At 42.1% G+C, this 27,975-nt stretch overlaps 1 protein-coding gene across 4 annotated transcripts in view; it reads right to left on the bottom strand.

Moving 5' to 3' along the window:
- CRACR2A (calcium release activated channel regulator 2A) overlaps window positions 1–27,975 on the bottom strand; it is a 136,072-nt gene that overhangs the window by 76,463 nt on the left and 31,634 nt on the right. For 2 of the 4 annotated variants that reach the window (XM_027074070.2, XM_027074069.2), the window contains one exon: window positions 545–795. In XM_027074070.2, the coding sequence (XP_026929871.1) occupies window positions 545–760 (216 nt within the window). In that variant the 5' untranslated portion in view covers window positions 761–795. Of the gene's footprint in view, window positions 1–544; window positions 796–6,812; window positions 6,943–18,858; window positions 19,440–27,975 lie in introns of those variants that run through there. The other 2 variants (XM_053225733.1, XM_053225732.1) reach the window with 2 other exon arrangements.

Genomic DNA, 27,975 nt, shown 5'->3' on the forward strand with positions numbered 1-27,975 from the left:
AAAATCCTTATGGTCTGGCCCTTTAAAGAAAGTTTGCTGAGCCCTGCACCAGGCAATGGGGTACACCGGGGTTCTGCAGTATGTCTCTTGGGACCCAGTTATGAGGGGTTGAGTGTGGTTGGGTTTCTGGAGGAGCTCCAGAAATGCCTTCCTCCCTGGTTGTTGCACTTGTCAATGTGTTCCTAAGGCACACACAGCACCTCGGCATAGCTCAAAGCTTTATTGTGAAGTAGCAAGCTGGTGCCTTCCCACTCTGTTTCAGAAGGTTCTCCACCATGTCTTACTCAAGTCCTGTATGTTGCTATCACCATTTTCCAAACCTGACAGTTACTGAGTCAGAGAGGGGAAACAATCTGTGAGTCTGACGGCAAGCAAAGGCCAGGAAAGGAATGAACCTAGGAGATCTGGCTCCCAGTAGAGTTGAGGCTGACACCTCCTTCCAGGGCAGAGTAGATGGCACCTTTATTGCCCTCAGTGGGGCAGGCCCTAACCCAAGATGGAGAGAGCCATGCCATTTGGCATTCCAGGTGGGCTGGCCTCTTACCTGCATATCCCTCCTGGCGATGAACCCCTTGCCTTCTGTGTCACAGGTCTGAAAGAATTCCTGTGCCTTGCTCAGCATGGCCAGCTCTACCGGTGCCAGCTCCTGGGTCTCCTTACACTCCAGGTTGTCCAGGGGACTCAGGCAGGCCCCGCTTTCCTTTGGACCCTTTCCAGGTCTCTGGGGTCTAGAGACCATTCTCCTGTCAGGGGTAGCCATCCGGGTTTGTCAATTTCTTCAAGTCTTTGCAGAACCTGAACACAGAAGATGAGAGAGACAAGTGGGTGTGGTGTGGATGGAGTGAGGCTGAGAAAGAATGAGAGGGCATTACATTAGAGGGCAGCCATAACTGCTCCCCAGTGTGCCTGGCCTCTCTTACCAACCACCTCCTCATTAGCAGAACGGCAAGGGGAAATGTGCTGTGATTGCTAATAGATCAGCCAGCCCATTGAAAAAAGAAGAAGGGGGAAAAGAAAACAGACATTTCTAGAGCGAAAGAAGGTGGGTAGTGGAAGCCTGAAAATAATTTCTCCCCATTTAAACTAACAGCAACAAAACAGATCCTGATAGACCAGCTACCATTTATTGAGTGTTCACTTAGAGGCAGGCACCATGTCTTGGTCTCTGTATACATTTTCTCATTTATTTCTCACATCCCTCTGAAATAGATATTAGCATCTTCATTTTATCAATGCTCAGAGAGGCTGAGTGACTTGACCAAGGCCACACAGCAAGTTAATGCAAAAACAGATTTAAATCCAAGCTCATCAAACTTGTATTTGACCTTAATCCTACATTGTCCTGACTCTTCAGCATTTCGAAGGGTGGAGAACTCTCTTCTCTCAGATTCACTGTTTCCTATGCCCTTCACAATCAACAAGTTCTTGGTGAGCTCTTAGCTCATACTGCAGGCCTCTACGGGGCCTGAGAGCATGCAGCGGAAAGCTGATGGAGGAAAGTGTACTGTGTCCTCCAGGAGCTTCCTGCTCTACTGGATTTGCCAGGCCTAGTTTGGTCTCTGGCCAACATAAAATCACAAATTATATGTCCTGATCAGACATTTAAAGCCCCTTATGGATTTTTTTTTTCAGAGGGTGCACTGTAATGTGATGCTATGGGAGAAGTGATGCAGAAACCAACTTCTAGTCTGGACTCTGTTGCTCCTTAAGTGACCTTGAATAAGTCAGTACCTGTCTGGGTCTCAGTTTCCTCATCTGTGTATTGAGAAGACTGGTCTTATTTTCTTTAAGGCCCCTTCTACCTCTGACAGTCTGTAAGTGTATGATATTTCAACATAATAAATTGTTACTAATAAAAAAATGGGTCAATGTGATGAAAGGAAATAGTCATATCCTTGGAGTTTTCTATCTGAAAACTTTTTGGAAGTAAGCTAGGTCTAAATTTTTAAATATTTAAATGTTAAAATACAGATACACACTGTAATGCATTTTGGGGAAATGCAAAAAGTGAAGAAGGAAATACAGATCATATCTCCTACACCATTGTCAGAAAAAAAGGAGGAAAATCACACTATCACCAGGTGGGTTTGTCTGATTATCAGAGCCCAGGGGTCTGGCTCAGCTACACCATAACTCCAAAGTAATCTGTGATTTGGGTCAACATTTTCCACCTACCAGATGTGTCAAGAGCTGTGGACCCAGAGCTGGAAGACGACCTCTGGCCTCAGGAATGCACCATGTGTAACAGAGCCTGGACAAAGTAGAGGAGACTTGACATTCTTGCTCCACTTGGACTGGACAATGGGCTCCCACCTGATCCCTTTGACTAGCCCTTCACTCAGGAATCGGGTCTTTCTCTCCATTCCTACACAGTGTGAACTGGCTGTCACCTAATCATAGACAGACTTAACATTTCTATTCTGTCTTCCCCGGAGGGAACTAAAGGCCTTGGTTATAAGTCCCAAGAGAGTAGGGCTGTTTTTGCATGGCTTACGTGTATTGCCCAAAATACCTATCGCAACACTGAGCTTAGGAAGGGCTTTTGGATAATAGAAGTGGTAACATCTGAGCTTCTGTAAATGTACAGCATTAGCAGAACAGTCTGTGTCTTCCTGCTGCCCAGCCAGGACTGTCTCGAGGTCTCTGCCATCCAGTAGCCCCTACCTTATTCCCACCTGCTGTTCCCAGAAGACTGGATGAATAATATCTGTTCTTCCTTGAGGCTTTTCTCTTGCCAGCCCCATAACATACTTCATCCTAATGGAACCTAATCCCTCTATTAGGTAAATTAGGATTCCCATCACACAGATGAGGTAACTAAGTTAGGGAAAGGTTAAACAACTTGGATCAAGGTCTAGTATAGTTAGAGACCCGATGTACTATACCATATTACCTTCCTAGCATGGCTCCAAGCTATGGACTTGCTCTTGATGGTCTACTTATCCCCAACAGATAATAACCTAAGTCACTTGCCAGAGGCATGTTCATCCTTTTAACATTTATCATTCATTCAATCATTCATTCATTCTTATTTATCAACTACCCAATTAGCAGGCTCTGAGCTAACACTGAAAAATGCAAACATGAATAAGACATGGTCCCTGCTAATGAATGAGTCTCAAATAGTGGGAATTCAGTCATGGTAACTGCTGGTAAGGGAAGGTATTTCAGGTTGGGTCCTTCCTCCATATCCCTCAAATCGGACAACATAGCAATCAACTACTTCTAACCACCTGTGTGAGCTAAGTAAGCCCTTGAGCCACTCTGGCCTGGAAATTAGTAGAGATGCTCTCTCAGTTCTAGGCCTGACTTTCTCTGGCTCTCTGCCTTCCCTGACCCATGTCCCAGGTAATGCATGGCATGAGAGAACCAGTCCAATAGTTCTAAAGCAGCCAGCTATGAGCAACTAGCAGATAGGCACCATGTCTTATTTGATTTTAACCATAGTTCCTATCCCAGAATATGGTACACAGTAAGTGCATATTGATTGATTCTTAAATGAAGGAAGAACAATTTTTTTGCTGCATCCTTTGCAGGGAGGCCTAAAAACATTTGTGTTTCAATCAGATAGCTCTCTGTGTGGGATTTTTATCTCATAAAGAACAAATTCAGATTTCCGTTTCCAGAAAAGATGGAGTAACAGGGACTGGGTTTGCTTTCCCAGCTAAAATAATTTTTAAAAAATCCAAACAAAATATATTTTTGAAAATTCTTGGGGCGCCTGGGTGGCTCAGTCAGTTGAGCGTCCGACTTCGGCTCAGGTCATGATCTCGCAGTCCGTGAGTTCGAGCCCCGCGTCGGGCTCTGTGCTGACAGCTCAGAGCCTGGAGCCTGTTTCGGATTCTGTGTCTCCCTCTCTCTCTGACCCTCCCCCGTTCATGCTCTGTCTCTCTCTGTCTCAAAAATAAATAAACATTAAAAAAAATTTAAAAAAAAAAGAAAATTCTTTCTAAGACACTAGACATCAGTCAATGAAGGACAGTGATCCTTCAGCATGGCCAGGTTAGGGTGAGCTGAATGAGGCCCCTAAAGTGCAAAATTAAAGGAGGAATTTACTCTCAGGTACTAGCCCTGTACTTGCACAACTCTGAAAGTGAGTGCCTGCTTTTTTGAAAAAAATTTTTAATGCTTATTTATTTTTGAGAGACAGAGAGACAGAGAGACAGAGTGCGAGCAGGGGAAGGTCAGAGAGAGGGAGGGAGACACAGAATCTGAAGCAGGCTCCAGACTCTGAGCTGTCAGTACAGAACCCGACGCGGGGCTCAAACCCACAGACTGTGAGATCATGACCTAAGACGAAGTCAGACACTTAACCGACAGAGCCAGAGCCACCCAGGCGCCCCCAAAGTGAGTGTCTTCTTAAGGAAGAGGCGCCTAAGGTACAATATTCAAAGAGAAATCCATTCTGAAAACTGTGCATTAGAGAGTAATTACTTTCTAAATTTTGCACCCTAGGGACCTTACCTCACTCTAGCCCAAAGCCTGTTCCTGACAGAAATAAACAAAACGAGCCCTATTATTGCATAAAGAGTTTTTAGGCCATGACACAGGAAGGGGGAAATCCAGGCAGGGACTGGCAGAGTCTCCAAGTTGAGGAAACCCAACTGTATGCTGCCTATAAGAAGTATAAACTTTATGACACAAATAGGTTAAAAGTAAAAGGTTAGCAAAATATATACCATGTTAACACTAGTCAAGAAAAAGCTGCATATTAATATTAGGCAAAGTTGATTCTACAAGGAAGAATATTAATGAGAATAAAGAAAGTAATTCATAGTGATAAAGAAGTAAATTCATCAATAAGATAGTAATAATCCTAAATACTTCTGTACCTAATAACAAGGCTTTAAAATGCATGAAGCAAAAACTGATACAACTGTAAGGAGAAATAGACAAATCCACAATCATATTCAAAGATTTTCATATCCCTCTATCAATAGTTAATAAAACAAGTAGACTGAAATCAGTAAAGATACAGAAAACACGAACAACACTGTCAACTATCTCGACCTAACTGACATTTATAGAATACTCAACAAAGGGTTAATATACTTTCTTTTCAAGTGCACATGGAATATGTGGTCCAAGATGGTCCATATCCTGGTCCATAAAATGAGTTTCAATAAATTTTAAAGGACTGAAGTCATAGAAAGTATGTACCCTAACCACAATGGAATTACACCAGAACCAATAACAGAAAGACCCCTGGAATACCCTTAAATATGTGAAAACTGTATAACACACTTCTAAATAACTCATGGGTCAAAGAAGAAATGGAAAGGGAAATGAAAAAGTACTTTTAACTAAATGAAAATAAAAGCACAATATATCAAATTTGGTTGGATATTACTAAAGTAGTACTCAGGGAAAAAATTATAACACTAGACACATATAATAGAAAAGAAGAAAGGTCTCAAATCAATGACATCAGCTTCTACCTTAAGAAACTAGAAAGAGAAGAGCAAAGGAAACCCAAAGTAAGGAGAAAAACTAATAAGGGTCTGAGCAGAAATCAATTAACTAGAAAACAGAAAAACACTAGAAAAAATTTATAAAAATAAAGGCCGGCTCTTTAAGAAGATGAATAAAGAGAGAAGACACAAATGATAATATCAGAACTTTGAGAGGTGGCACATTACAAATTCTACAGACATTAAATGGCTAATAGGAGAATGCTATGAACAGTTTTATGCCAATAAATTTGACAATTTAGAGGGGATGGACAAACTCCTTGAAAATCACTAAATAACAAAGTTCACTCAAGAGGAAATAGATAAAGTGAGTAACACTATTGAAGAAATTGAACTAATAGTGAAAACCTTTCCTGCAAGAAAACTCAAGGCCCAGGTGGCTGTATTGATGAATGCTACAAATATTTAAAGAAAAATTAATACCAATTCTATGCAAACTTTTCAGAACTCTGAAGAATGTGAAATACTTCCTAACATATTCTATGAGGCCGGGATTACCTTATGCCCAAACTAGACCAAGAAATTATAAGAAAATAAAAATACAGGCCAATATCCCCCAGGAACAAAAATGCAAAAAAGTTTTTTTTTTTTCTGAGAGAGTGCATGGGGGAGGGACAGAGAGAAAGGGGGACAGAGGATCCAAAGCAGGCTCCGCACTGACAGCAGCGAGCCTGATGTAAGTCTCGAACTCATGAACCAAACTGCAAGATCATGACTTGAGCTGAAGTCGGATGCTCAACCGACTGGGCCACCCAGGTGCCCCAGATGCAAAAATTCTTCAGGAAATTTTAGCAGATTCAGTCCAATGCCATATATAAAAAGAATAAATATATCCTGACCAAGTGGAGTTCTAACTCAGGAATGAGAGAATGGCTTAACATTTGAAATGAACAATATATTCACCATGTTAACAAATTAAAAATGACAAACCATTATGATCATCTCAGTAGATGCAGAAAAAGCACTTGACAAAACCCAAAATCCACTCCTGATGAGAACTCTCAGAAAACCAGCAGTAGGGAGAAATTTGCCCAACCTGAAAAAGGGTATCTACAAAAGAACCAACAGGTAACATCATACTTAAATGGTAAAAAGCCAAATGTTTTCCCCTATGATCAAGAAACAAAAATGTCTATTTGTCTTGATGAGGTCCCAATAGTTCATTTTTGCTTTTATTTCCCTTGCCTTCAGAGACATGTCGAGCAAGAAATTGCTGCTTCTGCACTGCAAAGGAAACAGTCAACAAAACTAAAAGGCAACCGATGGAACAGGAGAAGATATTTGCAAATGACGTATCGGATAAAGGGTTAGTATCCAATCCAAGATCTATAAAGAACTTACCAAACTCAACACCTGAAAAACAAATAACCCAGTGAAGAAATGGGCAGAAGACATGGATAGACACTTTTCCAAAGAAGAAAGACATCCAGATGGCCAACAGACACATGAAAAGACGCTCAATAGCATTCATCATAAGGGAAATACAAATCAAAACCACATTGAGATACCACCTCACACCAGAGTGGCTAAAATTAACAACTCAGGAAACAGATGTTGACGAGGATGTGGAGAAATGGGAACCCTCTTGCACTGTTGGTGGGAATGCAAACTGGTGCAGCCACTCTGGAAAACAATGTGGAGGCTCCTCAAAAAATTAAAAATAGATCTACCCTATGACCCAGCAATAGCACTACTAGGAATTTATCCAGAGTTCAGGAGTGCTGATTCATAGGGGCACATGTACCCCAATGTTTATAGCAGGGCTATAAATAATAGCCATATTATGGAAAGAGCCCAAATGTCCATCAACTGATGAATGGATAAAGAAGATGTGGCTTATATATACAATGAAATACTACTTGGCAATGAGAAAGAATGAAATCCTGCCATTTGCAACAACGATGAAATCTTGCCATTTGCAACAATGTGGATGGAACTGGAGGGTATTATGCTAAGTGAAATAAGTCAGTCAGAGAAAGATAGATATCATATTTTTCACTTATATGTGGAACTTGAGAAACTTAACAGAAGACCATGGGAGAAGGCAAGGGGAAAAATAGTTTCAAACAGAGAGGGAAGCAAACCATAAGAGACTCTTAAATTTTTTTTAATGTTTATTTATTTTTGAGAGAGAGAGAGTGAGCAGGGGAGGGGCAAAGAGAGAGGGAGACACAGAATTTGAAACAGGCTCTAGGCTCTCAGCTGTCAGTACAGAGCCTGATGCGGGGCTCAAACTCATGAACCATGAGATCATGACCTGAGCTGAAGTCAGACGCTAAACTGACCGAGCCACCCAGGTGCCCCCATAAGAGACTCTTAAATACAGAGAACAAACTGAGGGTTGATGGTGGGGGTGGGGAGGAGGGGAATGGGTGATGGGCATTAAGAAGGGCACTTGTTGGGACGGCTGTTGTATGTGAGCGATGAATCATGGGAATCTGTTCCCAAAACCAAGAGCACACTGTATACACTGTACGCTAACTAACTTGACAATAAATTACATATATAAAAAAGTGTTTAGTCAATTTAACATTGTGTTGGAGATTCTAGCCAGTTCAATGAGGCAAGAAAAGAAATAAAAAACATCCGGATCAGACATGAAAAGGTAAAATCATCTTTATTCCCAGGCAACATGATTATCTATGTAGAAAATCTGGTGAAATTCACAAAAAGCTACTAGAACAATAAGTGAGTTTGACAAGGTTAAAAGATAGAAGTTTTCTCTAAAAAATCAATTGTATTTCTGTACAGCAGCAACAAAAACTTAAAATTGAAATAAAAATATCATTTACAATAGCATCAAAAATATGAAATAGGGAGATAGCTGGCAAAAATGTGTAAGACCTGTACACAGAAAGCTTCAAAATATTGATGAGAGAAATTAAAGAAGGCCAAAATAAATGGGTAGATATTCATGTTCATGGTTTGGAAGACTCAGTACTACTAGGATGTCATTTCTCCCTAAATTCATCAAAAGATTCATCTCAATCTCAATCAAACTCCCAGCAGGCTTTTTTTTTTTTTTTGTAGAAATTGACAAGCCAATCTAAAATTCATATTGAAATGCAAAGGACCTAGAATAGCCAAAACAACTTTGAAAAAGACAAACCACATTGGAAGACTAACACTATCTGATTTCAAAACATAAATTTATAGTAAAAAAGGCAGTATGCTATTGGCATGATGATCAAAAATTAAAAATAAAAAAATAAAAAGATAAATGGAACAAAATAAAGAATAGAGAATCCAGAAATAGACCATATATATAACTGATTTTTTTTACAAGAATGCAAAGGCAATGCAGTGAAGAAAGGATAATCTTTTCAGCAAATGGGACTGGAATAATTGGATAACCATTTGCAAAAAAAAGAATGTCAATGCATACTTTATACCACATACAAAAATTGACTCAAAATGGATCATAGACCTAACTGTAACGTCTAAAAATATAAAACTACAAGAAGAAAATGTCCTTGTGACTGTGGCTTAGTCAAAGATTCCTTAGGCACAATAGCAAAAGCATATTTTAAAAACTGATCCGTTGGACTCTATAAAAATTTAAAATTCCTGTTCTTTGAAAGACACCATTTAACTACACATTGGGAAAAATATTTGCAAAGCCTGTATCTGATAGAGGGTTTTGATCCAGAATATATACAAAGTTCTCAGAACTCATGAATAAGAAAACAAACAACTCAATTTTTAAATGGGCAAAACATTTGAACAGCCACTTCATCAAATAAGATATATGGATATCACATAACTACATGAAAATGTTCAACATCATTAGTCATAAGGGAAATGCAATCTAAAGCCACACTGAAACACCACCAATCACCTATTAGAATGGCTAAAATAAAAAAAGATCGGCATACCAAGTATTGGCAAAGATGTGGACAATTGGATGGACCTCTCACACACTGCCAGTGGGAATGTAAAATGCTACAACCCCTTAGGAAAACATTTGGAGGTTTCTTTAAAAAGTCAAACAAACTTCTACCATACGGTCCTGACATCCCACTCCTAAATATTTACCCAAGGAAATAAAAGCATTCTTTCCACACAAAGACTTGTACATGAACATTCATAGAAGCTTTATTTGTAGTAGCCCAAAACAGCACAAATATTCCTCAACAGGTACATGGGTGAGCAAACTGTCATATATGCATGCAATGGAATGCCACTCTGCATTAAAAGGAATCAACTATTGATCTAAGCAACGAAACAGATGAATCTTGAAATAATCATGTGAGCAAAAAAAAAAAAAAAAAAAGCCAGACAAAAGAGCACATAGTATTTGATGTCATTTATATAAAATTAGAAAAATGAAGACTAATCTATAGTGACAGAAAAGAGATAAGGGAGGGTGAAGAAGGGTGAGAAGGAGAGATTACAAATGGGCAAGAGGAGAGTTTTTGGGGGTGTGGATATGTCCACAGTCTTAATTGTGATCATTTCATGGATATATATAAATTATATATATAGATAGATAGATACAGATATGTATGTATGTATGTATATGAGTATATATGTGTATATATAGTTATATATGCATACACATATATACACACATATAGTTACATACACATACATATGTATGTAGAAATATATATTAGAACTTACCAAATTGTACACTTTAAATATGTACAGTTTATTATATGTCAATAGCTAAATAGATCTATTAAAAGAGAGAGAGAGAGAGAGAGAGAGAGAGAGAGAGAGAATAGGCCCAGACCAGAACCTTCTCCTATCTCCCGACTTGCAAATCTGACCCCACCTACTGTATTTATCCCCAGGAGCCTGATTCTTCCTTCTAAATTCAACTCTGGAAAGCAGGAAATGGCATAAAATCAAGTTATTTCTCTGTGAAAATCCTCAGTCCCTTACCATAGAGAGCTCAGTGAACTCTGGCAGTAAGGGAATGGGGCAGACCGTTCCCCTACTGTGACGCCAGCCCCCTCTGGTTTGGCCTGTGATCTTCGAACAGCATCTGTGGGTTTTCCAAGGGAAACAGCAGACAAAACAACAGAAGTGTTTCTACTTTTCTTTCAGAAATAAAACAAAGCCCTGTGACTGGCTGGGCTGTTTCACATTTGGGTGAAGCCCATGGTTGCTGTGGGCTCAGGGCCTAACACAACTTTCTGCCTTAAATATTTTTTAGATTAACATACAGCCATAAAAGGGAAAATTGTGGGGTATATTCCAGAGGGAAAGGGAAAATGCCACCACCATCACAAGGGGAGCCATGACACCACTTTTCATCTTCCTTTCTCTATCAGGACCTGCAGACCACTCTTCTCCCTCCAGAGTGCTTCCTGAAAAGCCTTTACACACAGATGGAAATTATCTAGCCCTCAAACATTTCCAGGAACACTTCCCAGAATTCCACAGTAATTCCAGTAGCTTAGTAACTGCTATAATCAGAAAGGTCATAGATCAAACCTAAATCCCTCCTAGGGGCTCTAAGCTGAATACCCCCTTACTCAGGGCTCAGTGGAGATAGAGAGCAGCTGGCCCCCACTCCCCAACACATACCACACCCGCTGTGCACTTGAAAGCAGCCACTAAATCACCCTGATCTCGCTTGGATCTCTCCTGCAGGCCTGGAAGTTGGGAAATCAAAAGCACAAAGGCATCTTCAGGATCTGTTCACATCTCTTTAATTACCCAGGCTTCGCCAGAGGCATTGTCCGTATGCAGCAGCCGCTCAAAGTCTCAGACATTCACTGTGAGTGGGCAGTGTCAAAAGGAGGCAGAGGTAGGCAGGTCTTGTCAAACTGCAGAGGGCATAGGAGGGGTGCTGAGCAAAGGCTTTCAAACACAACTGCAACATGAGTGGATGGGATGTCATGAGGGAATGACACTGGTGGGCCCCCCGGGGAAGGAGCAAGTTAAGGAGGAATCAAGGCCTCAGATGGGAAGTGTTTTCTAGGACTTGACAAAGGCAAGTTTTCCAGTTCCTTCTTCATCCTATAAAAACAGTCTATATAGGTCTGTTCCGACTCTCAGTGTTGGGTATGCCTTCAGGGCCCAGGTATAAGTCCACCTCCTCCGAGAAGTCTTTCTGGCTGCCCAGTCTGGACTGCTTTGGCTGCTGTCCCTCTGAATTCTTATTGACTCTATCATGCTTTCAGCATTAGAATATACAGCTTGGTCTAGTTGCCTAGAGTTTCAAGCGTACATGATATGACTTACTTCGTCCTTGAAGGCAGAAGTGCCATCCCAATAAATCTTAGTGAGTATGAAATTAATATTTGAATATTTAAATAAACAAATGTCCTGCCAATTCCAAGTCTGGTACTTAGCATATGGCAGGTGCCTAAGAAATATGTGTTGGCTTCTTAACTGACCATCGACAGTGAGGGCTGAGAGTGGTAAATATTTGTGATTAATGAAAAAATAGATATTTGGTTTTTGCCCCTGGTTCCTGGCACAGAGCTCCTAAAATCCTTGGAATTTCTTAAATGAAAGGGGTGTCTCTTGCTATTCATGATGAACCCCTTTTGAGCACACCTGAATTTATGGGGAAGAGCTGATTCTTGGTGGGCTTCTAGAAAGCTTCAGAATGGGGGCCTGTTGCCAGAGGAAACAACCAGGAGATTTGACGGTTGACCTTCAGGAAGGAGAGAGGGACTGATGCTTAGGTTTAATCACCAATGGCCAATGACTGAATCAATCATGTCTTGATAATGACACCTCCATGAAAAGCCCTAACCTACGGGGTTTGGGAGCTTCCAAACCTTGGTGAGTGCATGGAGGAGGTGAGAGGGCATGCAAGCACCATGCCACTCCCCTACACACACCTTTCCTTGCCCTTCACATCTCTTCCACTGACTGTTCCTGAGTTGTATCCTTTATAATAAACCAGTAAATATAAGTGAAGCACTTGCTTGAGTTCTGTGAGTCCTAGTGAATTATTGAATGTGAGGAGGGGTTGTGAGAAGCCCGGAATTTCCTGCGGGTCGGTTGGACATATGGGTGGCAACTGGGGACTTGAGACCAGGATCTGAAGGGGGGCAGTCTTACAGGAAGGAGCCCTCAACCACGGGTCTATGCTAACTCTGGGGAGTTAGCATCAGAATTGAATTGAATCATTTGTGTCAGAAATGGTGCTGAAAAAAAAAAAAAGACACCGCAATATCCGGCAACCAGTTCTCCAGGGTGAGGAGGGGGGATTTGTAGCATCTGCCTGTTCCTATAACGTCAGTATTCCTATCACGGCCCATTTCAAGCTTCCAACAATCAGCCCTCACTGAGAAAGGAATCATGAGGCTAATGTTTCTGCCCAGGGTGTCCTGATCTCTGCATCCCCAGGACTGTCTGCACAGGCGATGGTAGCTGATGCCTCCTATCGCTGTCCCCACATTATGACTTAAGGGGCACAGCCCATCTCAAATGCATCTTGGTACTTGGGGAAGACGTTCTGTAACCAAACCTCAGGGTTTCACGGGTGGCTGCCTGTTACTCATGCCCGCACTCCTCCCCTCCTCTCCACGGCCTTGGGGCAGACGCTGTGGTGTGTTCAGGACACTGAGGCAGGTACATGCCTCCTTGCAGTGAGGAACAAAGATGCTGAGCTGCTTTGCAGGGCCCCTTTCACCACTCACTGCTCAGGATTAAAGTATTTAGCACAGGAACCAGACCAGTCTGGAAATGAGACTTTGCGTATGGAAAACGCAATTGTTACCTACTTTTTTGACACACGGTGCAGGGGGCTTTGGACCAATCCCTCCCCTTCTCTGACAGGCTTCTTACTGTGGTGGATAAGAACACACATTCCAACGCTGGCCCGCCCAAGTTACTAGCTCTATGGCCACAAACAGGTGTCTTAAGCTCTCCGTGCCCCACTTTCTCATCTGTAAAATATTAGCTACGGTTATTCTTACTATTATGGAATTCAAGTGGGCTTCTTCCACCCCAGATAAAATTCTAACAGGGCAAACTAAGAAGCAAAAAAGCAACAAAACAAAGAAAATATTACATGAATATATACAATCAAGAAACTCCTAAATCTACCCCTGGCTGCCACAGCTGGGTGGGACTTTGTGGTGTGATGTCACCCACCCCGGGCCACCAAGAAGGCCACATGCCTCCTCAGCCTAAATAAAGGGGCAGGTGTACGGGAGAGCGTTTGGGAGAGCAATCTTACCACTCTGCTGCCTGCTGTCGCTTATGCAACTGCTACATCCTGCCTCCTCTTCCCTCAAATTAGGTCCAATTTCCTTGTTCTCGCCTCAAGGGAGACAGGGAACAGCTGTCTCCTACCTCCATAAAATAACTCTTCCAGGTCTGGACAACTATTATTAAACATCCCCCCTCACACTTCTCTTGCTCTATTATAAGATACATTAAAGGTCCTGATAATGGTTTGAGGTCTCCGTGAGATGGTTGCTGTTCACCCCAATTCCTCTAATAATTAGTGGTTGTAAACCACTTTGAAGATAAAAGGCATTTTATAAGAGCTAAGTCCTATTATGATTAGCTTTCCAATATTTTCTTGCTGATGCTGATGAGCACATCAAAGCCAAACATTGCCACAGCATGATATCTGGTGGTTAATTAGATGTAGTTCAAGGCGGCTGGTATATATTAAAGAAACTGCTGCAAAATTTAACAACATTAAAAAAGCGCCTGCTTTTCCCAACACAAACAAGCTCTTTTCAAAGGCTGTCAGCATCGATGCCTGCAAGACAAGTGCCCAGTGAGGACCAGGAGTTAATATATCCTCTGGGCCTAGAAAAGAAAGATACGGTAATGACATCTGGCTTTGTATAATGGCTTATTGATGTCAACATGATTCTAGGTACCCTGTCTCATTTCATTTTGTTTTGACAATCGTTCTGTGATATGAGCAAAAGCAAAATAAGACTGTCCCGCTTTGTAGGTGAGGAAGCTGCAAAGTGGACTTCAGAGGCAGACATCAGTATGTACAGCTGGACACAGTTAAGACAGGAATTATCAAGGTGACACTACTGATGCCCCACCCACATCCCCTCGGATATTTGTGCACCCTCCCCCGCCCCCCACCAGCATCTACATGCCTTTGCTTCTAACTCCCTGCACCTGTGCCTCTTCGAAGGCCGGCCCTTGGGCTGCCGCAGTGGCTTTGTCCTTATAGACGGAGACAGAAGTGCCTGGGGCTTCCCAGTCACCTCTAAACAGCTGATAGCCAATGACTGGCTGGGGTGGAAGTGTGAAAGCCCAAGCAAGGACAAACTCTGAGTTGTACTTTACAGTTTGGAACACTTTTGTAGGACAAGGCTGAGGCTGGAGCTCCACCTGACACTCTGGTTATTTCCCCTACACCTGTCCTCCTTCCCTCTCCTTTACTGGGTTCTCCCAAGAGCATTTCCTTAATTCCATCCACTTGCACATGGATCCCCTCCCCTCAAGATCTCCTTCTGGGGAACCCATACTAAGACAACTCTCTCGACTCAGCATTAATGAGAACATTTTGCATGTTTCCTGTTAAATACATTCTCCCAGATCCCCTAATTCCAAACCTTCCTTTCCAGGTCTCCAACCCAAAATATCTTCTTTTTTTTTCTGTGTCCTTCCCTATGCCATCAAGTCTCTTTACTCTCAGAGCCCCTATTTTTCCTTGAATCATTATGTTCTAATTACTTCTAGAAAGGCTAATCTTGGGGTGCCTGCGTGGCTCAGTCAGTTAAGCATCCAACTCATGGTTTTGGCTCAGGCCATAGTCTCATGGTTCATGGGTTTAAGCCCCACATTGGGCTGACAGTGTGAAGCCTGCTGGGGATTCTCTCTCTTTCTCTCTCTCTTTCCCTCTCTCTCTCTCTCTCTCTCCCTTTCTCTCTGCCCCTCCCCTGCTTCTGCTTTCACACTCTCTTTCTCTCTCTCTCTCTCTCAAAATAAATAAATAAACTAAAAAAAAAAAAAAAAGCTAAACTTTGAGCTCTCTTGGGCACATGGAAAGCACTGAACCAGGCAGATGGTGTGAGAGATACAAAGATGTACTTAAGACCATCCTTTCTTCAATGAATTTATAATTTTGCAGGGGACAAGATACAAATAAAGGAGGTAGAAGATAAGAGCTGCATGGGTGCACAAAAGAAAAACTGCAGGAGCAAGCCACTGTCAGAATGGTCCCCCCAAACCAGGCGACTGTCCACACCACTCACGCCACTCAATTCTGGCTCTTCTATTTAATCGTAAATATTTAAGAAAATGGAGGTCAGCTCTGGCAGAAATAACCCAAATAAATGGATAACCAAAAAAAAAAAGAACACCTTGCATTTAATTCTGGTTGCATTATTTTTTTAAATAGTACTTCTTCGGGAAACAGCTCCAGAGGGGTAAGTAGTTTGTCTTAGGAAAGCAGGTAATTAATGACACAGTGTGAATTCAATCCTAAACCAGACTGTTTGAAACCTCAGTTTCTCTATCGGTAAAATGGGACCAATGGTTTGCACTTTACAGAATTGTTATAAGAATTTTAAAAATAACATACACAATATATCAAAAATATCTGGTATGGTAAGCACTATGCAGTAGGTGGTAAGTATTATTATTCCCAGAGGTAATGTTATTGAGCCAAAGGGCATTTTGTACGCATATTTTAATGGCTTTTAATAGATACTACCCAAACAGACCAGTTAGCCAAGCCATGGCAGCATTGCCCGGGGGACCTGACCATGCCTCCTTACTGCTTTCAGGATAACTCTTAAATACGCAGGACTGCCACCACCTCTTTACAGTTATCTTCTCCACATTATCTTCCCTCCAAATGATTTTCTATTCTCACATCTCTTTAATGCCTCAGCATCTCAAACATACCACTTACTTGCCTGGAATGCCCTTCTCCTTGTCTATGCTAAGTCCTATGAACACTTAAGAATTCCATTTAAGGGGCACTTTATTTGAGAAATCATCTTGACCTCAGCACAGTCTGACTTCTTCCTCTGGGCTTTCACAGTCTCCAGGACTTACGTCTGCTGCAGGAATTATTCCTGGTAGAGATTGACTTGTCTGTGCTCCCCCATCCTTCTCTTATACTCTCTCTCTCTCTCTCTCTCTCTCTCTCTCTCTCTCTCTCCCCCACATATACACACACATACATACCACCTGCACATGCCTTGAGAGAACGGATCATATCCTATTTCCTGCACTTAGCAAAATGTCTGGCTCGCTATCAAAGCCAAGTGAATGAACATATATAAATAATAACAAAAAAAAATCCAAGCCCATGTTCTCTTTTCTGATTTAATCTGAAGCAGAAAAGAAAACCAAGAACCACTGTTTAATGCACCTTCTACAACAGCCACTCAAAGAGCTAAAGTCACACATTTTCTCCCAGGTCACAGTCCTGCAGGAATCACGATGAGTTTGGACAGCATCGTCCTATCATGAACTTTAGTGGCTGGTAGAAAATGAAAGGGGAGTAAGGACAACAATGAATCCACACTGCAGAGATAAGCCTAATTGGCAACTTAGCTAACAGTTCCTAACCTTCCCTCATCAAACATCTAGTCTGACTTCCTTCTCAATGGAGAAGTCTTGTTCTGTCTCAAGCTCCTCCATCAAGAGGCTGGCAGGAACCACAGTGTCCTAAAAGGTTTTTTTTTTTTTTTAATTTTTTTTTAACGTTTATTTATTTTTGAGACAGAGAGACACAGAGCATGAACGGGGGAGGGGCAGAGAGAGAGGGAGACACAGAATCGGAAGCAGGCTCCAGGCTCTGAGCCATCAGCCCAGAGCCCGATGTGGGGCTCGAACTCACGGACCGTGAGATCGTGACCTGAGCCGAAGTCGGACACCCAACCGACTAAGCCACCCAGGCGCCCCTTGTGTCCTAAAAGGTTTTGACCAGGCATCAAAAAATCTGGTTCAGGGGGCGCCTGGGTGGCTCAGTCGGTTGAGCGTCCGACTTCGGCTCAGGTCACGATCTCACGGTGCGTGAGTTCGAGCCCCACATCGGGCTCTGGGCTGATGGCTCAGAGCCTGGAGCCTGCTTCCGATTCTGTGTCTCCCTCTCTCTCTGCGCCTCCCCCGTTCATGCTCTCTCTCTGTCTCAAAAATAAATAAACGTTAAAAAAAAATCTGGTTCAGGTGCTGGCTTCACCACCTGTGACCTTGGGAAAATTGGTTCATTTCTCTGAAAAGGTAGGAATAACTGTTTCTCACCTGTCCCATCAGAGGAGTGTCAGATGAAACACTGGATGTGAAAGTGAATAGCAATGCTACATACAAACACAAATATATCCTTATCATTGCTTTGGGAGAGGTCATAGAGCAGAGAGAGGAAAGTAAAAGACTGTGGTCATGCTCTGCCAGGGAATTGGCTCTGTAAGTGACAAGTGACTGTGGAACAACAAATCATAGCAGCCAGCAAAGGTTCTAGGCTTTCTCGTTCCCATGTAAAAGAGCTATGTTAAAATGGCATGTAATGTCACCATGTAAAAGTGACAAAACTTTCTCCTGCCGAGGCATTGTTAAAACAATGTTTACATTTGTAGTGGAACTACCACTAATGTAACTACCCTAATATAGTAGAACTGACTTCTGTCATCTAGTTTTTAAGAAACTGTGTACTCTATTCCTGATGAATATAGACACAAACCAAATTTAACAGCACCATTAAAAGGATCATACACCATGATCAATTGGGATTCATCCTTAGGTTGCATGGATGGGTCAACATATGCAAATCAATGAATATGACACATTACATTAATAAAATGAATTATAAAATTATATGATCATCTCAATAGGTGTAGAAAAAGCATTTGACAAAATTCAACATCCATTCATGATAAAAACTCTAAAAAAAACTGGGCATAAAAAATGTACCTCAACTTAATAAAGACCATATATGAAAAATCCACAGCTAAAATCATACTCAGTGGTGAAGGGTTAAAAGCTTTTCCTCTAAAATCAGGAACAAGACAAGGATGCCCATTCTCACCATTCCTATTCAACACAGCACTAGAAGTTCTAGCCACAGCAATCAGGCAAGAAAAATAATTGGAAAGGAAGAAGTAAAATGATCTGTGTGTTGATAACATGGTTTTATATATAGAAAATTCTAAGGGGTTCACCAAAAAACTATTAGATCTGACCAATAAATTTAGTAAAGTTGCACAATATAAAATCAACATACAAAAATCAGTAGCATTTCTATACAATAACAACAAATTATCTTAAAAAGAAACAAAGAAAACAATCCCATTTACAATAGCATCAAAAAACAATAAAATACTTAGGAATAAATTTAACCAAAGGGGTGAAAAATCTGTACACTAAAAACTATAAGACATTAATGAAAGAAACTAAAGAAGATACAAATAAATGGAAAGATATTCCATGTTCATGGATTAGAAGAATTAATATTGTTAAAATGTCCATACTACCCAAAGCAACTTACAGATTCAATACAATCGCTCTTAAGACTTCAAAGGCATTTTTTTTTTTAGCAGAAATAGAAAAAATAATCCTAAAATTAGTTTGGAACCACAAAAGACTCCAAATAGCCAAAGCATATCTGCAAAAGAGGAACAAAACAAGGTATCATGCTTCCTGCTTTCAAACCATACTACAAAGCTATAGTAATCAAAACAGTATGGTACTGTCATAAAAACAGAGGTAGAGACTAAACCCCCAACTAAACCCATACATATACAATTTGATAAGGGATTCAGGAATACTCAATGGAGAAAAGATAGTCTTTAATAAATGATGCTTAAAAAAATTGAATACTCATATGCAAAAAAATGAAACTAGACCCATATCTTATATCACTAACAAAAATTAACTCAAAATGGGGGCACCTAGGTGGATCAGTCGGTTAAGTGTCTGACTTCAGCTCAGGCCGTGATCTTGTGGTTCATGAGTTTGGGCCCCATGTCAGGCTCTGTGCTGACAGCTCAGAGCCTGGAGCCTGCTTCAGATTCTGTGTCTCTCTCTCTTTTTCCTCACTCCTCTTCTCCCCTTCTCCTTCCCCACTCACATTTTGTCTGTTTCTCTCAAAAATAAATAAAGATTAAAAAATAATAAAAAATTTTAAAAAATAACTCAAAATGGTTAAAGACTTAAATGTAAGACCTGACACCATAAAACTCATAGAAAGAAATCATAGGGAAAAAGTTCTTTGATACTGGTCTTGACAATGATTTTTTAGAAATGACATCAAAAACACAAGCAATAAAAGCAAAAATAAACAAATGGAACTAGATCAAACTAAAAAGCTTTTGCATAGGAAAAGAAACCAACAACAAAATAAAAAGGCAACCTACAAAATGGAAGAAAATATTTGCAGACTACATATCTGATAAAGTGGTAATATTCAAAATATATAAGGGAATCATACAACTCAATAGCAAAATAGAAACAAAAACAAAAACAAAAAAAGCAAATAATCCAATTAAAAATGACCCAAGGATCTAAAAAAACATTTTTCCAAAGAAGACACTCATTTAAACAGACAGCAAGTACATGAAAATGTGCTGAACATCACTAATCATCAGGGAAATGCAAATCAAAACCACAATGAGATATCACCTCACACCTGTCAGAATTACTATTCTCAAAAAGATACTGGCTAACAAGCATTGGTGAGGGATGTAGAGAAAAAGGAACCCCGTGCACTGTTGGTGGGAATGTAAATTGGTGCAGCCACTGTGGGACACAGTATGGAGGTTCCTCAAAAAATTAAAAGGAGAGGGGCACCTAGGTGTCTCAGTTGGTTGAGCATCTGACTTCAACTCAGGTCATGATATCACAGTTCTTATGAGTTTGAGTCCTGCATCAGGCTCTGTGCTGATAGCTCGGAGCCTGGAGCCTACTTTGGATTCTGTGTCTCCCTCTCTCTCTCTACCCCTTCCCTAGTCTCTCTCTCTCTCTCTCTCTCTCTCTCTCTCTCTCTCTCTCTCAAAAATAAATAAACATTAAAAAAATTAAAAGTAGAACCACCATACAATCCAAGAATTCAATTTCTAGATATATATCCAAAGGAAATCAAATCATTATCTCAAAGAGATACCTACATCCCCATGTTCATTGTAGTATTGTTTACAAAGCCAAAGCATGGAAACAACCTCAAGTATCTATCAATGGACGAATTAATGAAGAAAATGTGTTACATTATATATATATATGTATATATTCATAAAATATTATATTATTCAGCCATGAAATGTAATATTACTCAGCCATAAAAAAGAAGAAATTCTGTCATTTGTGAACAACACAAATCTTGAGGACATTATGCTGAGTGAAATACATCAGACAGAAAAAGACAAATACTATACGATTTCATCTATAGGTGGAATCTAAAAAACCAGAATTCATAGACACAGAGAACAGACTGGTGATTTCCAGAAGTGGGGAACAGGACATGGAGGAAATGGGTGAAGGTGGTCATAAATCACAAACTTCTAGTTATAAGATAAATAAGTCTTAAGGATGTAACATACAGAGTGGTGACTATTGTGAGGAAGCAGATATGAAAGTTCTTATTACAAGAGAAAAATTATAACTATGTGCTGTGACAGATGTTAACAAAATGGTGCTAACCATTTGTCAATTATATATATGAAATCATTCTGTTATACACCTTAAACCTACACAATGTTATATGTTAATTAACCAATGTTTTATGTAAATTATGTTAATTATATGTTAATATGTTAATATCATATGTTAATTAACCTATGTATCTCAATAAAGCTGGAAAAAAAGAAGAAAGAAACTGTCCTCAAGAAGGCTTGGGAGAGGGGCACCTGGGTGGCTCAGTCAGTTAGGTGTCTGACTCTTGGTTTCAGCTCAGGTCATGATCTCACAGTTGGTGGAATCGAGTCCCACATAGGGTTCTGCGCTGACAGTGTGAAGCTTGCTTGGGATTCTCTGTCTCCCTTTCTCTCTACCCCTCTCCAGCTCATGTTCGCTTGCTCTGTCTCTCTCTCAAAATAAATAAAAATAAACTTAAAAGGGGGTGCCTGGGTGGCTCAGTCGGTTGAGCGTCCGACTTTGGATCAGGTCATGATCTCGCCATCTGTGAATTCGAGCCCCACGTCAGGCTCTCTGCTGACAGCTCAGAGCCTGGAGCTTGCTTTGGATTCTGTGTCTCCCTCTCTCTCTGCCTCTCCCCTGCTCATGCTCTGTCTCTCTCTCTCTGTCAAAAATAAATAAACATTAAAAAAATAATAATAAACTTAAAAAAATAAAAAAGAAGGCTTGGGAGAAAAGAAGGCTTGGGAGAAGACTCAGGTTCTGAAATCTAAGCACTTGCTAATGATCCTCATGAATACTAAAAACAATATCAGTGGCCCCAACACAGGCTGAAGACAGGGGTGAGGGAGGAATAGATAACTCTTCCTGTCTGGCAGGCACTTATGCTACTTGTGATTTGAATCCCACCTAGGAAACACACACAGACAAATCACAATCACAACTCACTTTCCACTGGGGACCACAGTGGAAGGGGTTTTATGGTAATTTGGGGAAAAATAGAGGATCCATTCCTCACTTCCTCCCTCCCGGCAGGGCTGCAATGACCCAGGTGTAGTCCCATCCTCTTCCAGATTCTGGAGAGGAGGAGATGAAGTGGAAGTGCTTAGTGGCCTGAGTGCTTAGTGGCCTGAGTCTGGAGACTGTGTCCAGCCCAGTGAGGGCAGACCCTTGTGCCTGAGAAGGGCATAGCCTCAGGGCTAACTGGACGGCCCTCTCAAAGCCCCAGTTCCCAGCAGTGCTCTTGAAGCTCTTTGTGTCCAATCTGCAGAATGCATTGGCCACATGCTAAGTAGCACGGTCTGAGAGCAGGCTTGCAATCACTGAGGTAGCAGTGGTGACTCAGAGGGGGTTGGGGTTATCCATCACACTGCTGCTAAGCCCAGTCTCCAACTATAATTTGATCTGGCAGACCAGATGTGTCTTACCAGTGAACATGGCCTTCCATACAGCTCATATGCACAATTCAGCCAAAGCAAATGCTTCCTATTCCATGTGAATACAGCACGGAGGTGTTCATGCCTTCATTTAATAAATATTTACTACATGCAGGCACTGTTTTAAGTGCCAAAAGGCAGCAATAAGTCAAATCTAGCAAGCTTTTGACCTTGCGGAATTTATATTCCAGTAGAGAGAGATGAACAATAGATACATAAATCCAGTAAGTACTTTGAGAGAGTAAAAAGTGCTGGAAGAAGACACCCTCCTCCCTAAGTCACCTTTCGGTACCCCTCATGGCATCGCTGCTGAGGACGCTAGAAGCAACCAGAGTGGGGAGGCTCCACTCTAGTGGAGAGGGAGACACAGAATCTGAAGCAGGCTCCAGGCTCCAAGATGTCAGCACAGAGCCCAACTTGGGGCTCGAACTCGGGAATGGAGAGATCATGACCTAGGCCGACATCGGCCGACTCAGCTTAACCGACTGAGTCACCCAGGCGCTCCTGGTCATACCTATTTAAAAAAAAAAAAATACATAGGCTATACACGGAGACATCAACAGTGTTATTTCTAGACAGTAATCTTTTTAAGTTTATGTAAAATTTTATTTATTTTGAGAGAGAGAGAGCACATGCATGAACACACAAGAGCACGCAGGGGAGGGGCAGAGGGAGAGAGGGAGTGAGAATCCCAAGCAGGCTCCGCACTGTCACTGCAGAGTCCGACTCATGGCTGCTTCTCATGAACCGTGAGGTCATAACCTGAGCCGAAATCAAGAGTCAGATGCTTAACCAACTGAGTCACCCAGGCGCCTCTCTGGATGGTAATCTTAAGAGGTGATTTTTTTTTCTCTCCTTCTGTATTTTCTAATATTTTTGCTATTACAATGTATTATTTGTGCAATAGTGGGGAAAAAAACAGTTTTTTAAATGAGAAGAAAAACTTAGCTAAATAAAATTAATAGAAGTATATTTGGACAAGTAGGCAGGGACCAGATCTCAGGATGGTGAATAGCATCTAACCCCACCACTTTGTAGTTTAGAAAGCAATTTTGCAAAATTATCACCCTCAACCCTCACAAGACTTTCTCAAGGTTACACAGGAAATAAACCCCAGTGCAGGAAAATACCTGACCCTTAGGTCCCTGGCTTCTTGGCCAGTATGTTTTTCATTATTCCACATGCCCTTCTGTAGCTGACCACACTTCTCTTTATAGCTGAAGCCTTCAGAAAGCCTCTGAGCACCCCAGGTCCTAACTCCCCATCTCTCTGCCTTCATCACCCCCGCCCCCCACAGTGGCCATGCTGATTCGTTCATACGTGAGTTTACTGAACTAACTAGTCCGAGTCCCTACCAGGTTCTGAGCATTGTACTAGGTGCTCAGGATAGAGCGGAGAACTAACCGCCCCCACCCCCACCGCCAGTGCAGGGGAGAGGCTTTAACTAATACATGAAAATATAATACATATATAACTGCACCGAAGTAAAAGTAAAGAGTGTTATGCAAATAATTAGCATCAGAGGGAGCTGAATGGAACTGAGGTACTACTTACTAGCCTTTTACTCAGTATTGAGCAACACATTGTTGCTGAGTCTCCAAGGTAAGTCAGGCAGATACAGTTGGAGGTCAAAATTACAAGAGCCCAAATCTCGGAGAATGCATGTTCTGGATGGAGAGGTGGCAGGCAAAGCCAAATGAAAAGTTAATTAAGGACATTGTGCACACTTACAGTAACGAACCAACCCACTAAACCTTCTCCGCAGCAAGGTGGAGTTTACCAACCACATCACCAGAAATGTCACAAGTCAACATCAGACATGTCACAGGATGATTGTGGCCAGGAGAGGTCACTCACAGAAGTCTGGGAATGGGAAAGAAAGGAAAATGTGCAGCTAACCATACAGGAAAGGAGCTTCCATGTCTGAGTGACACAAGACTGCAGGACATTACCGGTTGGAGGGGGCGCACATGCAGGAAAGTCTTCTGTACATAAAGCAGGACTTAAATGGCCTTGGAGAGGGCATGGGATTTGGATGGTCTTCAAGGTAATCTCATTTAGCAAGATCACCAGGATGCCCTGGAACCTGAGGCACATTCGGGGACACTTTCTCTTCCAGATGCTGGTGGCTGGCTTCCTGGCCTCTCACCGGCCCAGGGACTGGAGCAGGGAGTCCTGGGGCCCTCGATCATGTCTGAAGGCTTCTAAGTGTCTCTCTAGCTGTGCTCTGAAGAGCCAGGAGTGCTGCTGGCCACCCAAGGCTGAACATAAAGACTGATTTCAGCACCAGGAAAGCCGGCAAATGAGAACACCTGGCTAATTAGCTCACCTGGGCATGGGGTTTTACTGCAATATATCTGTAAGTGAAGTTCAAAAACTTCCAGGTGCTAGGAGCCACTGGGGACAGAATATGCAAGCCAGGTTCTGTTCTCTGTTGCCATTTGCTATTACATCACGGCACCAGGGATCAAGGCTGTGGTGAGCCCCCTGGACACACTGGTGACTGCACGGTAACAGTATAGCAATAAATATTTAGTAATGGCAGCAAACTTTCACATGAAACTTAAGAGTTAGGAGACACTTTTTTTTACAAGTTAATATCTTATTTCTGGGGCACATGGGTGACTCAGTGGGTTGAGCATCCAACTCTTGATCTCAGCTCAAGAGGTCATGATCTCACAGTTCATGGGTTCAAGCTCTGCCTCGGGCTCTGTGCTGACAGTGCAGAGCCTGCTTGAGATACTCTCTCTAAAATAAATAAATAAATAAATAAATAAATAAACAAATAAATAACTTTTTAAAAAGCTAGTATCTTATTTGTAACACACACACGCGCGCATACACACACACTGCTACATGGTTTTCAAAGGTTGTGCTATCTTATTTGTAGTAAGAACATGCCTAGGCCCAGGAACGCCCACACATCTCACAGATGTCACCTCTCCATGTGACCCTGAGTCATCCTCAATGACACCTGCATCCCCAAGGCACTTTGACTTGGCAGTGTGGCCTGTGAGTGGAGCAGGAGAGCCTTAGACAAAGACTCCGGGAACCTGTGTTCATCCTGGATCTCATTCTCTGCTTTCTCTGAGTAACACAAGTCTGTGGCTTTAGACAGCCCTGGGTTCAAGTCCCAGCTCTGTCCCTTACTACTCATGTGACCCTCAGCAAGGTATGTAACTTCTCTGAGCCGCTTTCCTCCTTTGTTAAACACGGGTGATAGGAGTACCTCTTGCAAAGTTGTCCAGAAGATACTAAGACACAGAGCATGTGAAGTGGGTAGCACAGGGCTGGCCCATACTTAGTACTCATTAAGTACTGATTATGTTACTGTTGTTATCACAGAGACAGCACTGTGTCATTCTCTCGCCTGAATGCATGAACTAGGACAGAACTCCTGGGGTAGACATTGTCCCTCTTGCTTCATGAAATCAGCGTGCTGCAGCAGGGTGGACCCGGGTGCCCAGGGAGGCACCTTGGTTTGGGTAGGCACCTTCTCCTGCAGTCAGGCAGGCAACTGTGGTCACCGGGGCGGCCGGCGGAGTCTTGCTCCTGACCCCTACCACTACCCTGTCCAATAGAGTAGCTGCAAACCACGCGAGGCCATCAAGTGCTTGAAATGTGGCCAAACTGACATGTGTTATAAGAATAACGTAGTTCAGAAAAAAAGGAATGTCAAATATCTGATTAGCACATTTGCAGATTGCACTTGAAATGATATTTGGTGTGTATCAGGTTCAACAAAAGGTTAATAAAACCAATTTCCCCTGTTTACTTTTTCTGAAGTGGCTACTAGAATATTGAAAAGCATTATGTATGGCTCCTGTTATGTGTCTACCGCATAGCACTGGCCTGGCAAGTAAGCTCCATGGAGGCCAAGGCTTTGTGGCTTTGGTCCACAGCTGGGTCCCCAGCACGTGGAACGGGCCCTAAATGAATGAGTGAACCCATAAGTGTGTGAGGCCTCGGGGAGAGCTTTCAAGAGCTGGAGGCCGTGCTTGAGAAGGTGGGGACAGTCCTGAGGCAGTCTGGGGGAGCAGTGTGGGCTTCATACAGGTGAGTAAATGGAGTCTGAAAACAGTATTAAAAACTTGTCCCCAAACAGCCAGATTCAACCCAAGGGCGTCTCAGACCTATGCCCTTTCTACTAAATCCCTTTACCTCCCACAGCAATATAGAGTTGCAGAAAGAAAAGTTGATTTTGGATTTTTTTTAAAAAAAAGCATACTCCCTCACGTTAGCGCTGATGCCCCAGCATTGGAAAAGTCACTTGGCCTCCTCGGGTGCTGGGCTCATGTCTTTTCCACTCTATAAACCACGAGATGGCATCAACTTCATTTCTTTTTCCCGGTGGGCATAGAGGAGAAATCCCAGCCCAGAAGGTAGTCTCCAAGGCTGAGCCCTAAATATTTTCCCACTCTCCTCTCCACTGTTTGACTCCCAAAAAGGCTCTCCCGCTGAGGTTTCCTCATATCGTCCAAATCAATAATTTGTTTGTTTAAGGGTTTGCTTTGATTTTGCTTAGTTTTAGATGCTTTTCATCAGAAGCCAAAACCTTGCAGACTTTTTCCTTGATCTTGTAATGAAATTCCCTTAGAGATATTTAATTCTAGATAGAGCTTCGGCTATGCCACAAATCTAAGACATCTAAATAATAAACATCCTGCCATCTTCAAATAAAAATCTCAGAAGGCAAAGGGGCTTGTCTCCCTTACATCTGCCTTTACTCTTCCGTTGCCAACTATACCAATGAATTCCCTACATTTTGTTTCGAAAAACGGAAGGTACTCAACCCACTAGCAGCCTCTCATGTTTCCACTCGGGATCCTGATGCTGTGTGAACATTTTCCGCTGCTTTTATGCCAGTGAAACCCTCTTATGTCTCTGCCTTGCTTGCTCTCCCCTGTGGCGCACTGAGCGAATTCCCCTCCTGACTTGGTCCCGGCCTCCCTATCCTCCCTACATGGAGCTTTCCGGAAAAGACCCTGTCTTATTTCCATTTCCAACCCTGGCTCCAAGGGCCTCTAGAATTTTAACCTAAGATAAGAGTTGTTAAGAGCCCAAACGGATTTCTTGGAGATTCCACCCACCTCTCCCCAGCCCGGGGTGAGACGCCAACACTATTTTTGATCAGAAAGGATAAAAAAAGATTTACCAGGCTCAACCGTGTCATTCTACAGCAAGAAAAGGGCCTCTGCCAGGCACCAGGGGCAGTACTGCCTTTTCAGTGCAACCTGACGCACGATGCAGGGCAAACCGAGTTACCCACCCATGTCTCAGCTACCTGTTGAACCGTTATGGATCTCTGTCCCCTTTCCCGCCACCCAGCAGACCAGGGCTTGAGGAATGCACGCTAGTTTTAAACAAGCAGCAAGCACCAGGGCAGTAAATCTGTTTTTTCAAAAATAACGGTGTGCTGCATTCCAAAGCCCAACAAATTCACCTGGTGGATATCTTCAGCGGACATTTATGGAGGAAGCCCTTAGTGCAAGATGTTGTGTTCCGTAACAGGGATAAAAAGTGAGGAGCACATTATTCGTGCCCTCAAAAGCTCACAGTCTAATGGAGATGGATGTACGTGACAAACTTAAATGTAGGGC

This window comes from Acinonyx jubatus, chromosome B4 (assembly GCF_027475565.1).
Source record: "Acinonyx jubatus isolate Ajub_Pintada_27869175 chromosome B4, VMU_Ajub_asm_v1.0, whole genome shotgun sequence".
Taxonomy (NCBI): Eukaryota; Metazoa; Chordata; class Mammalia; order Carnivora; family Felidae; genus Acinonyx; species Acinonyx jubatus.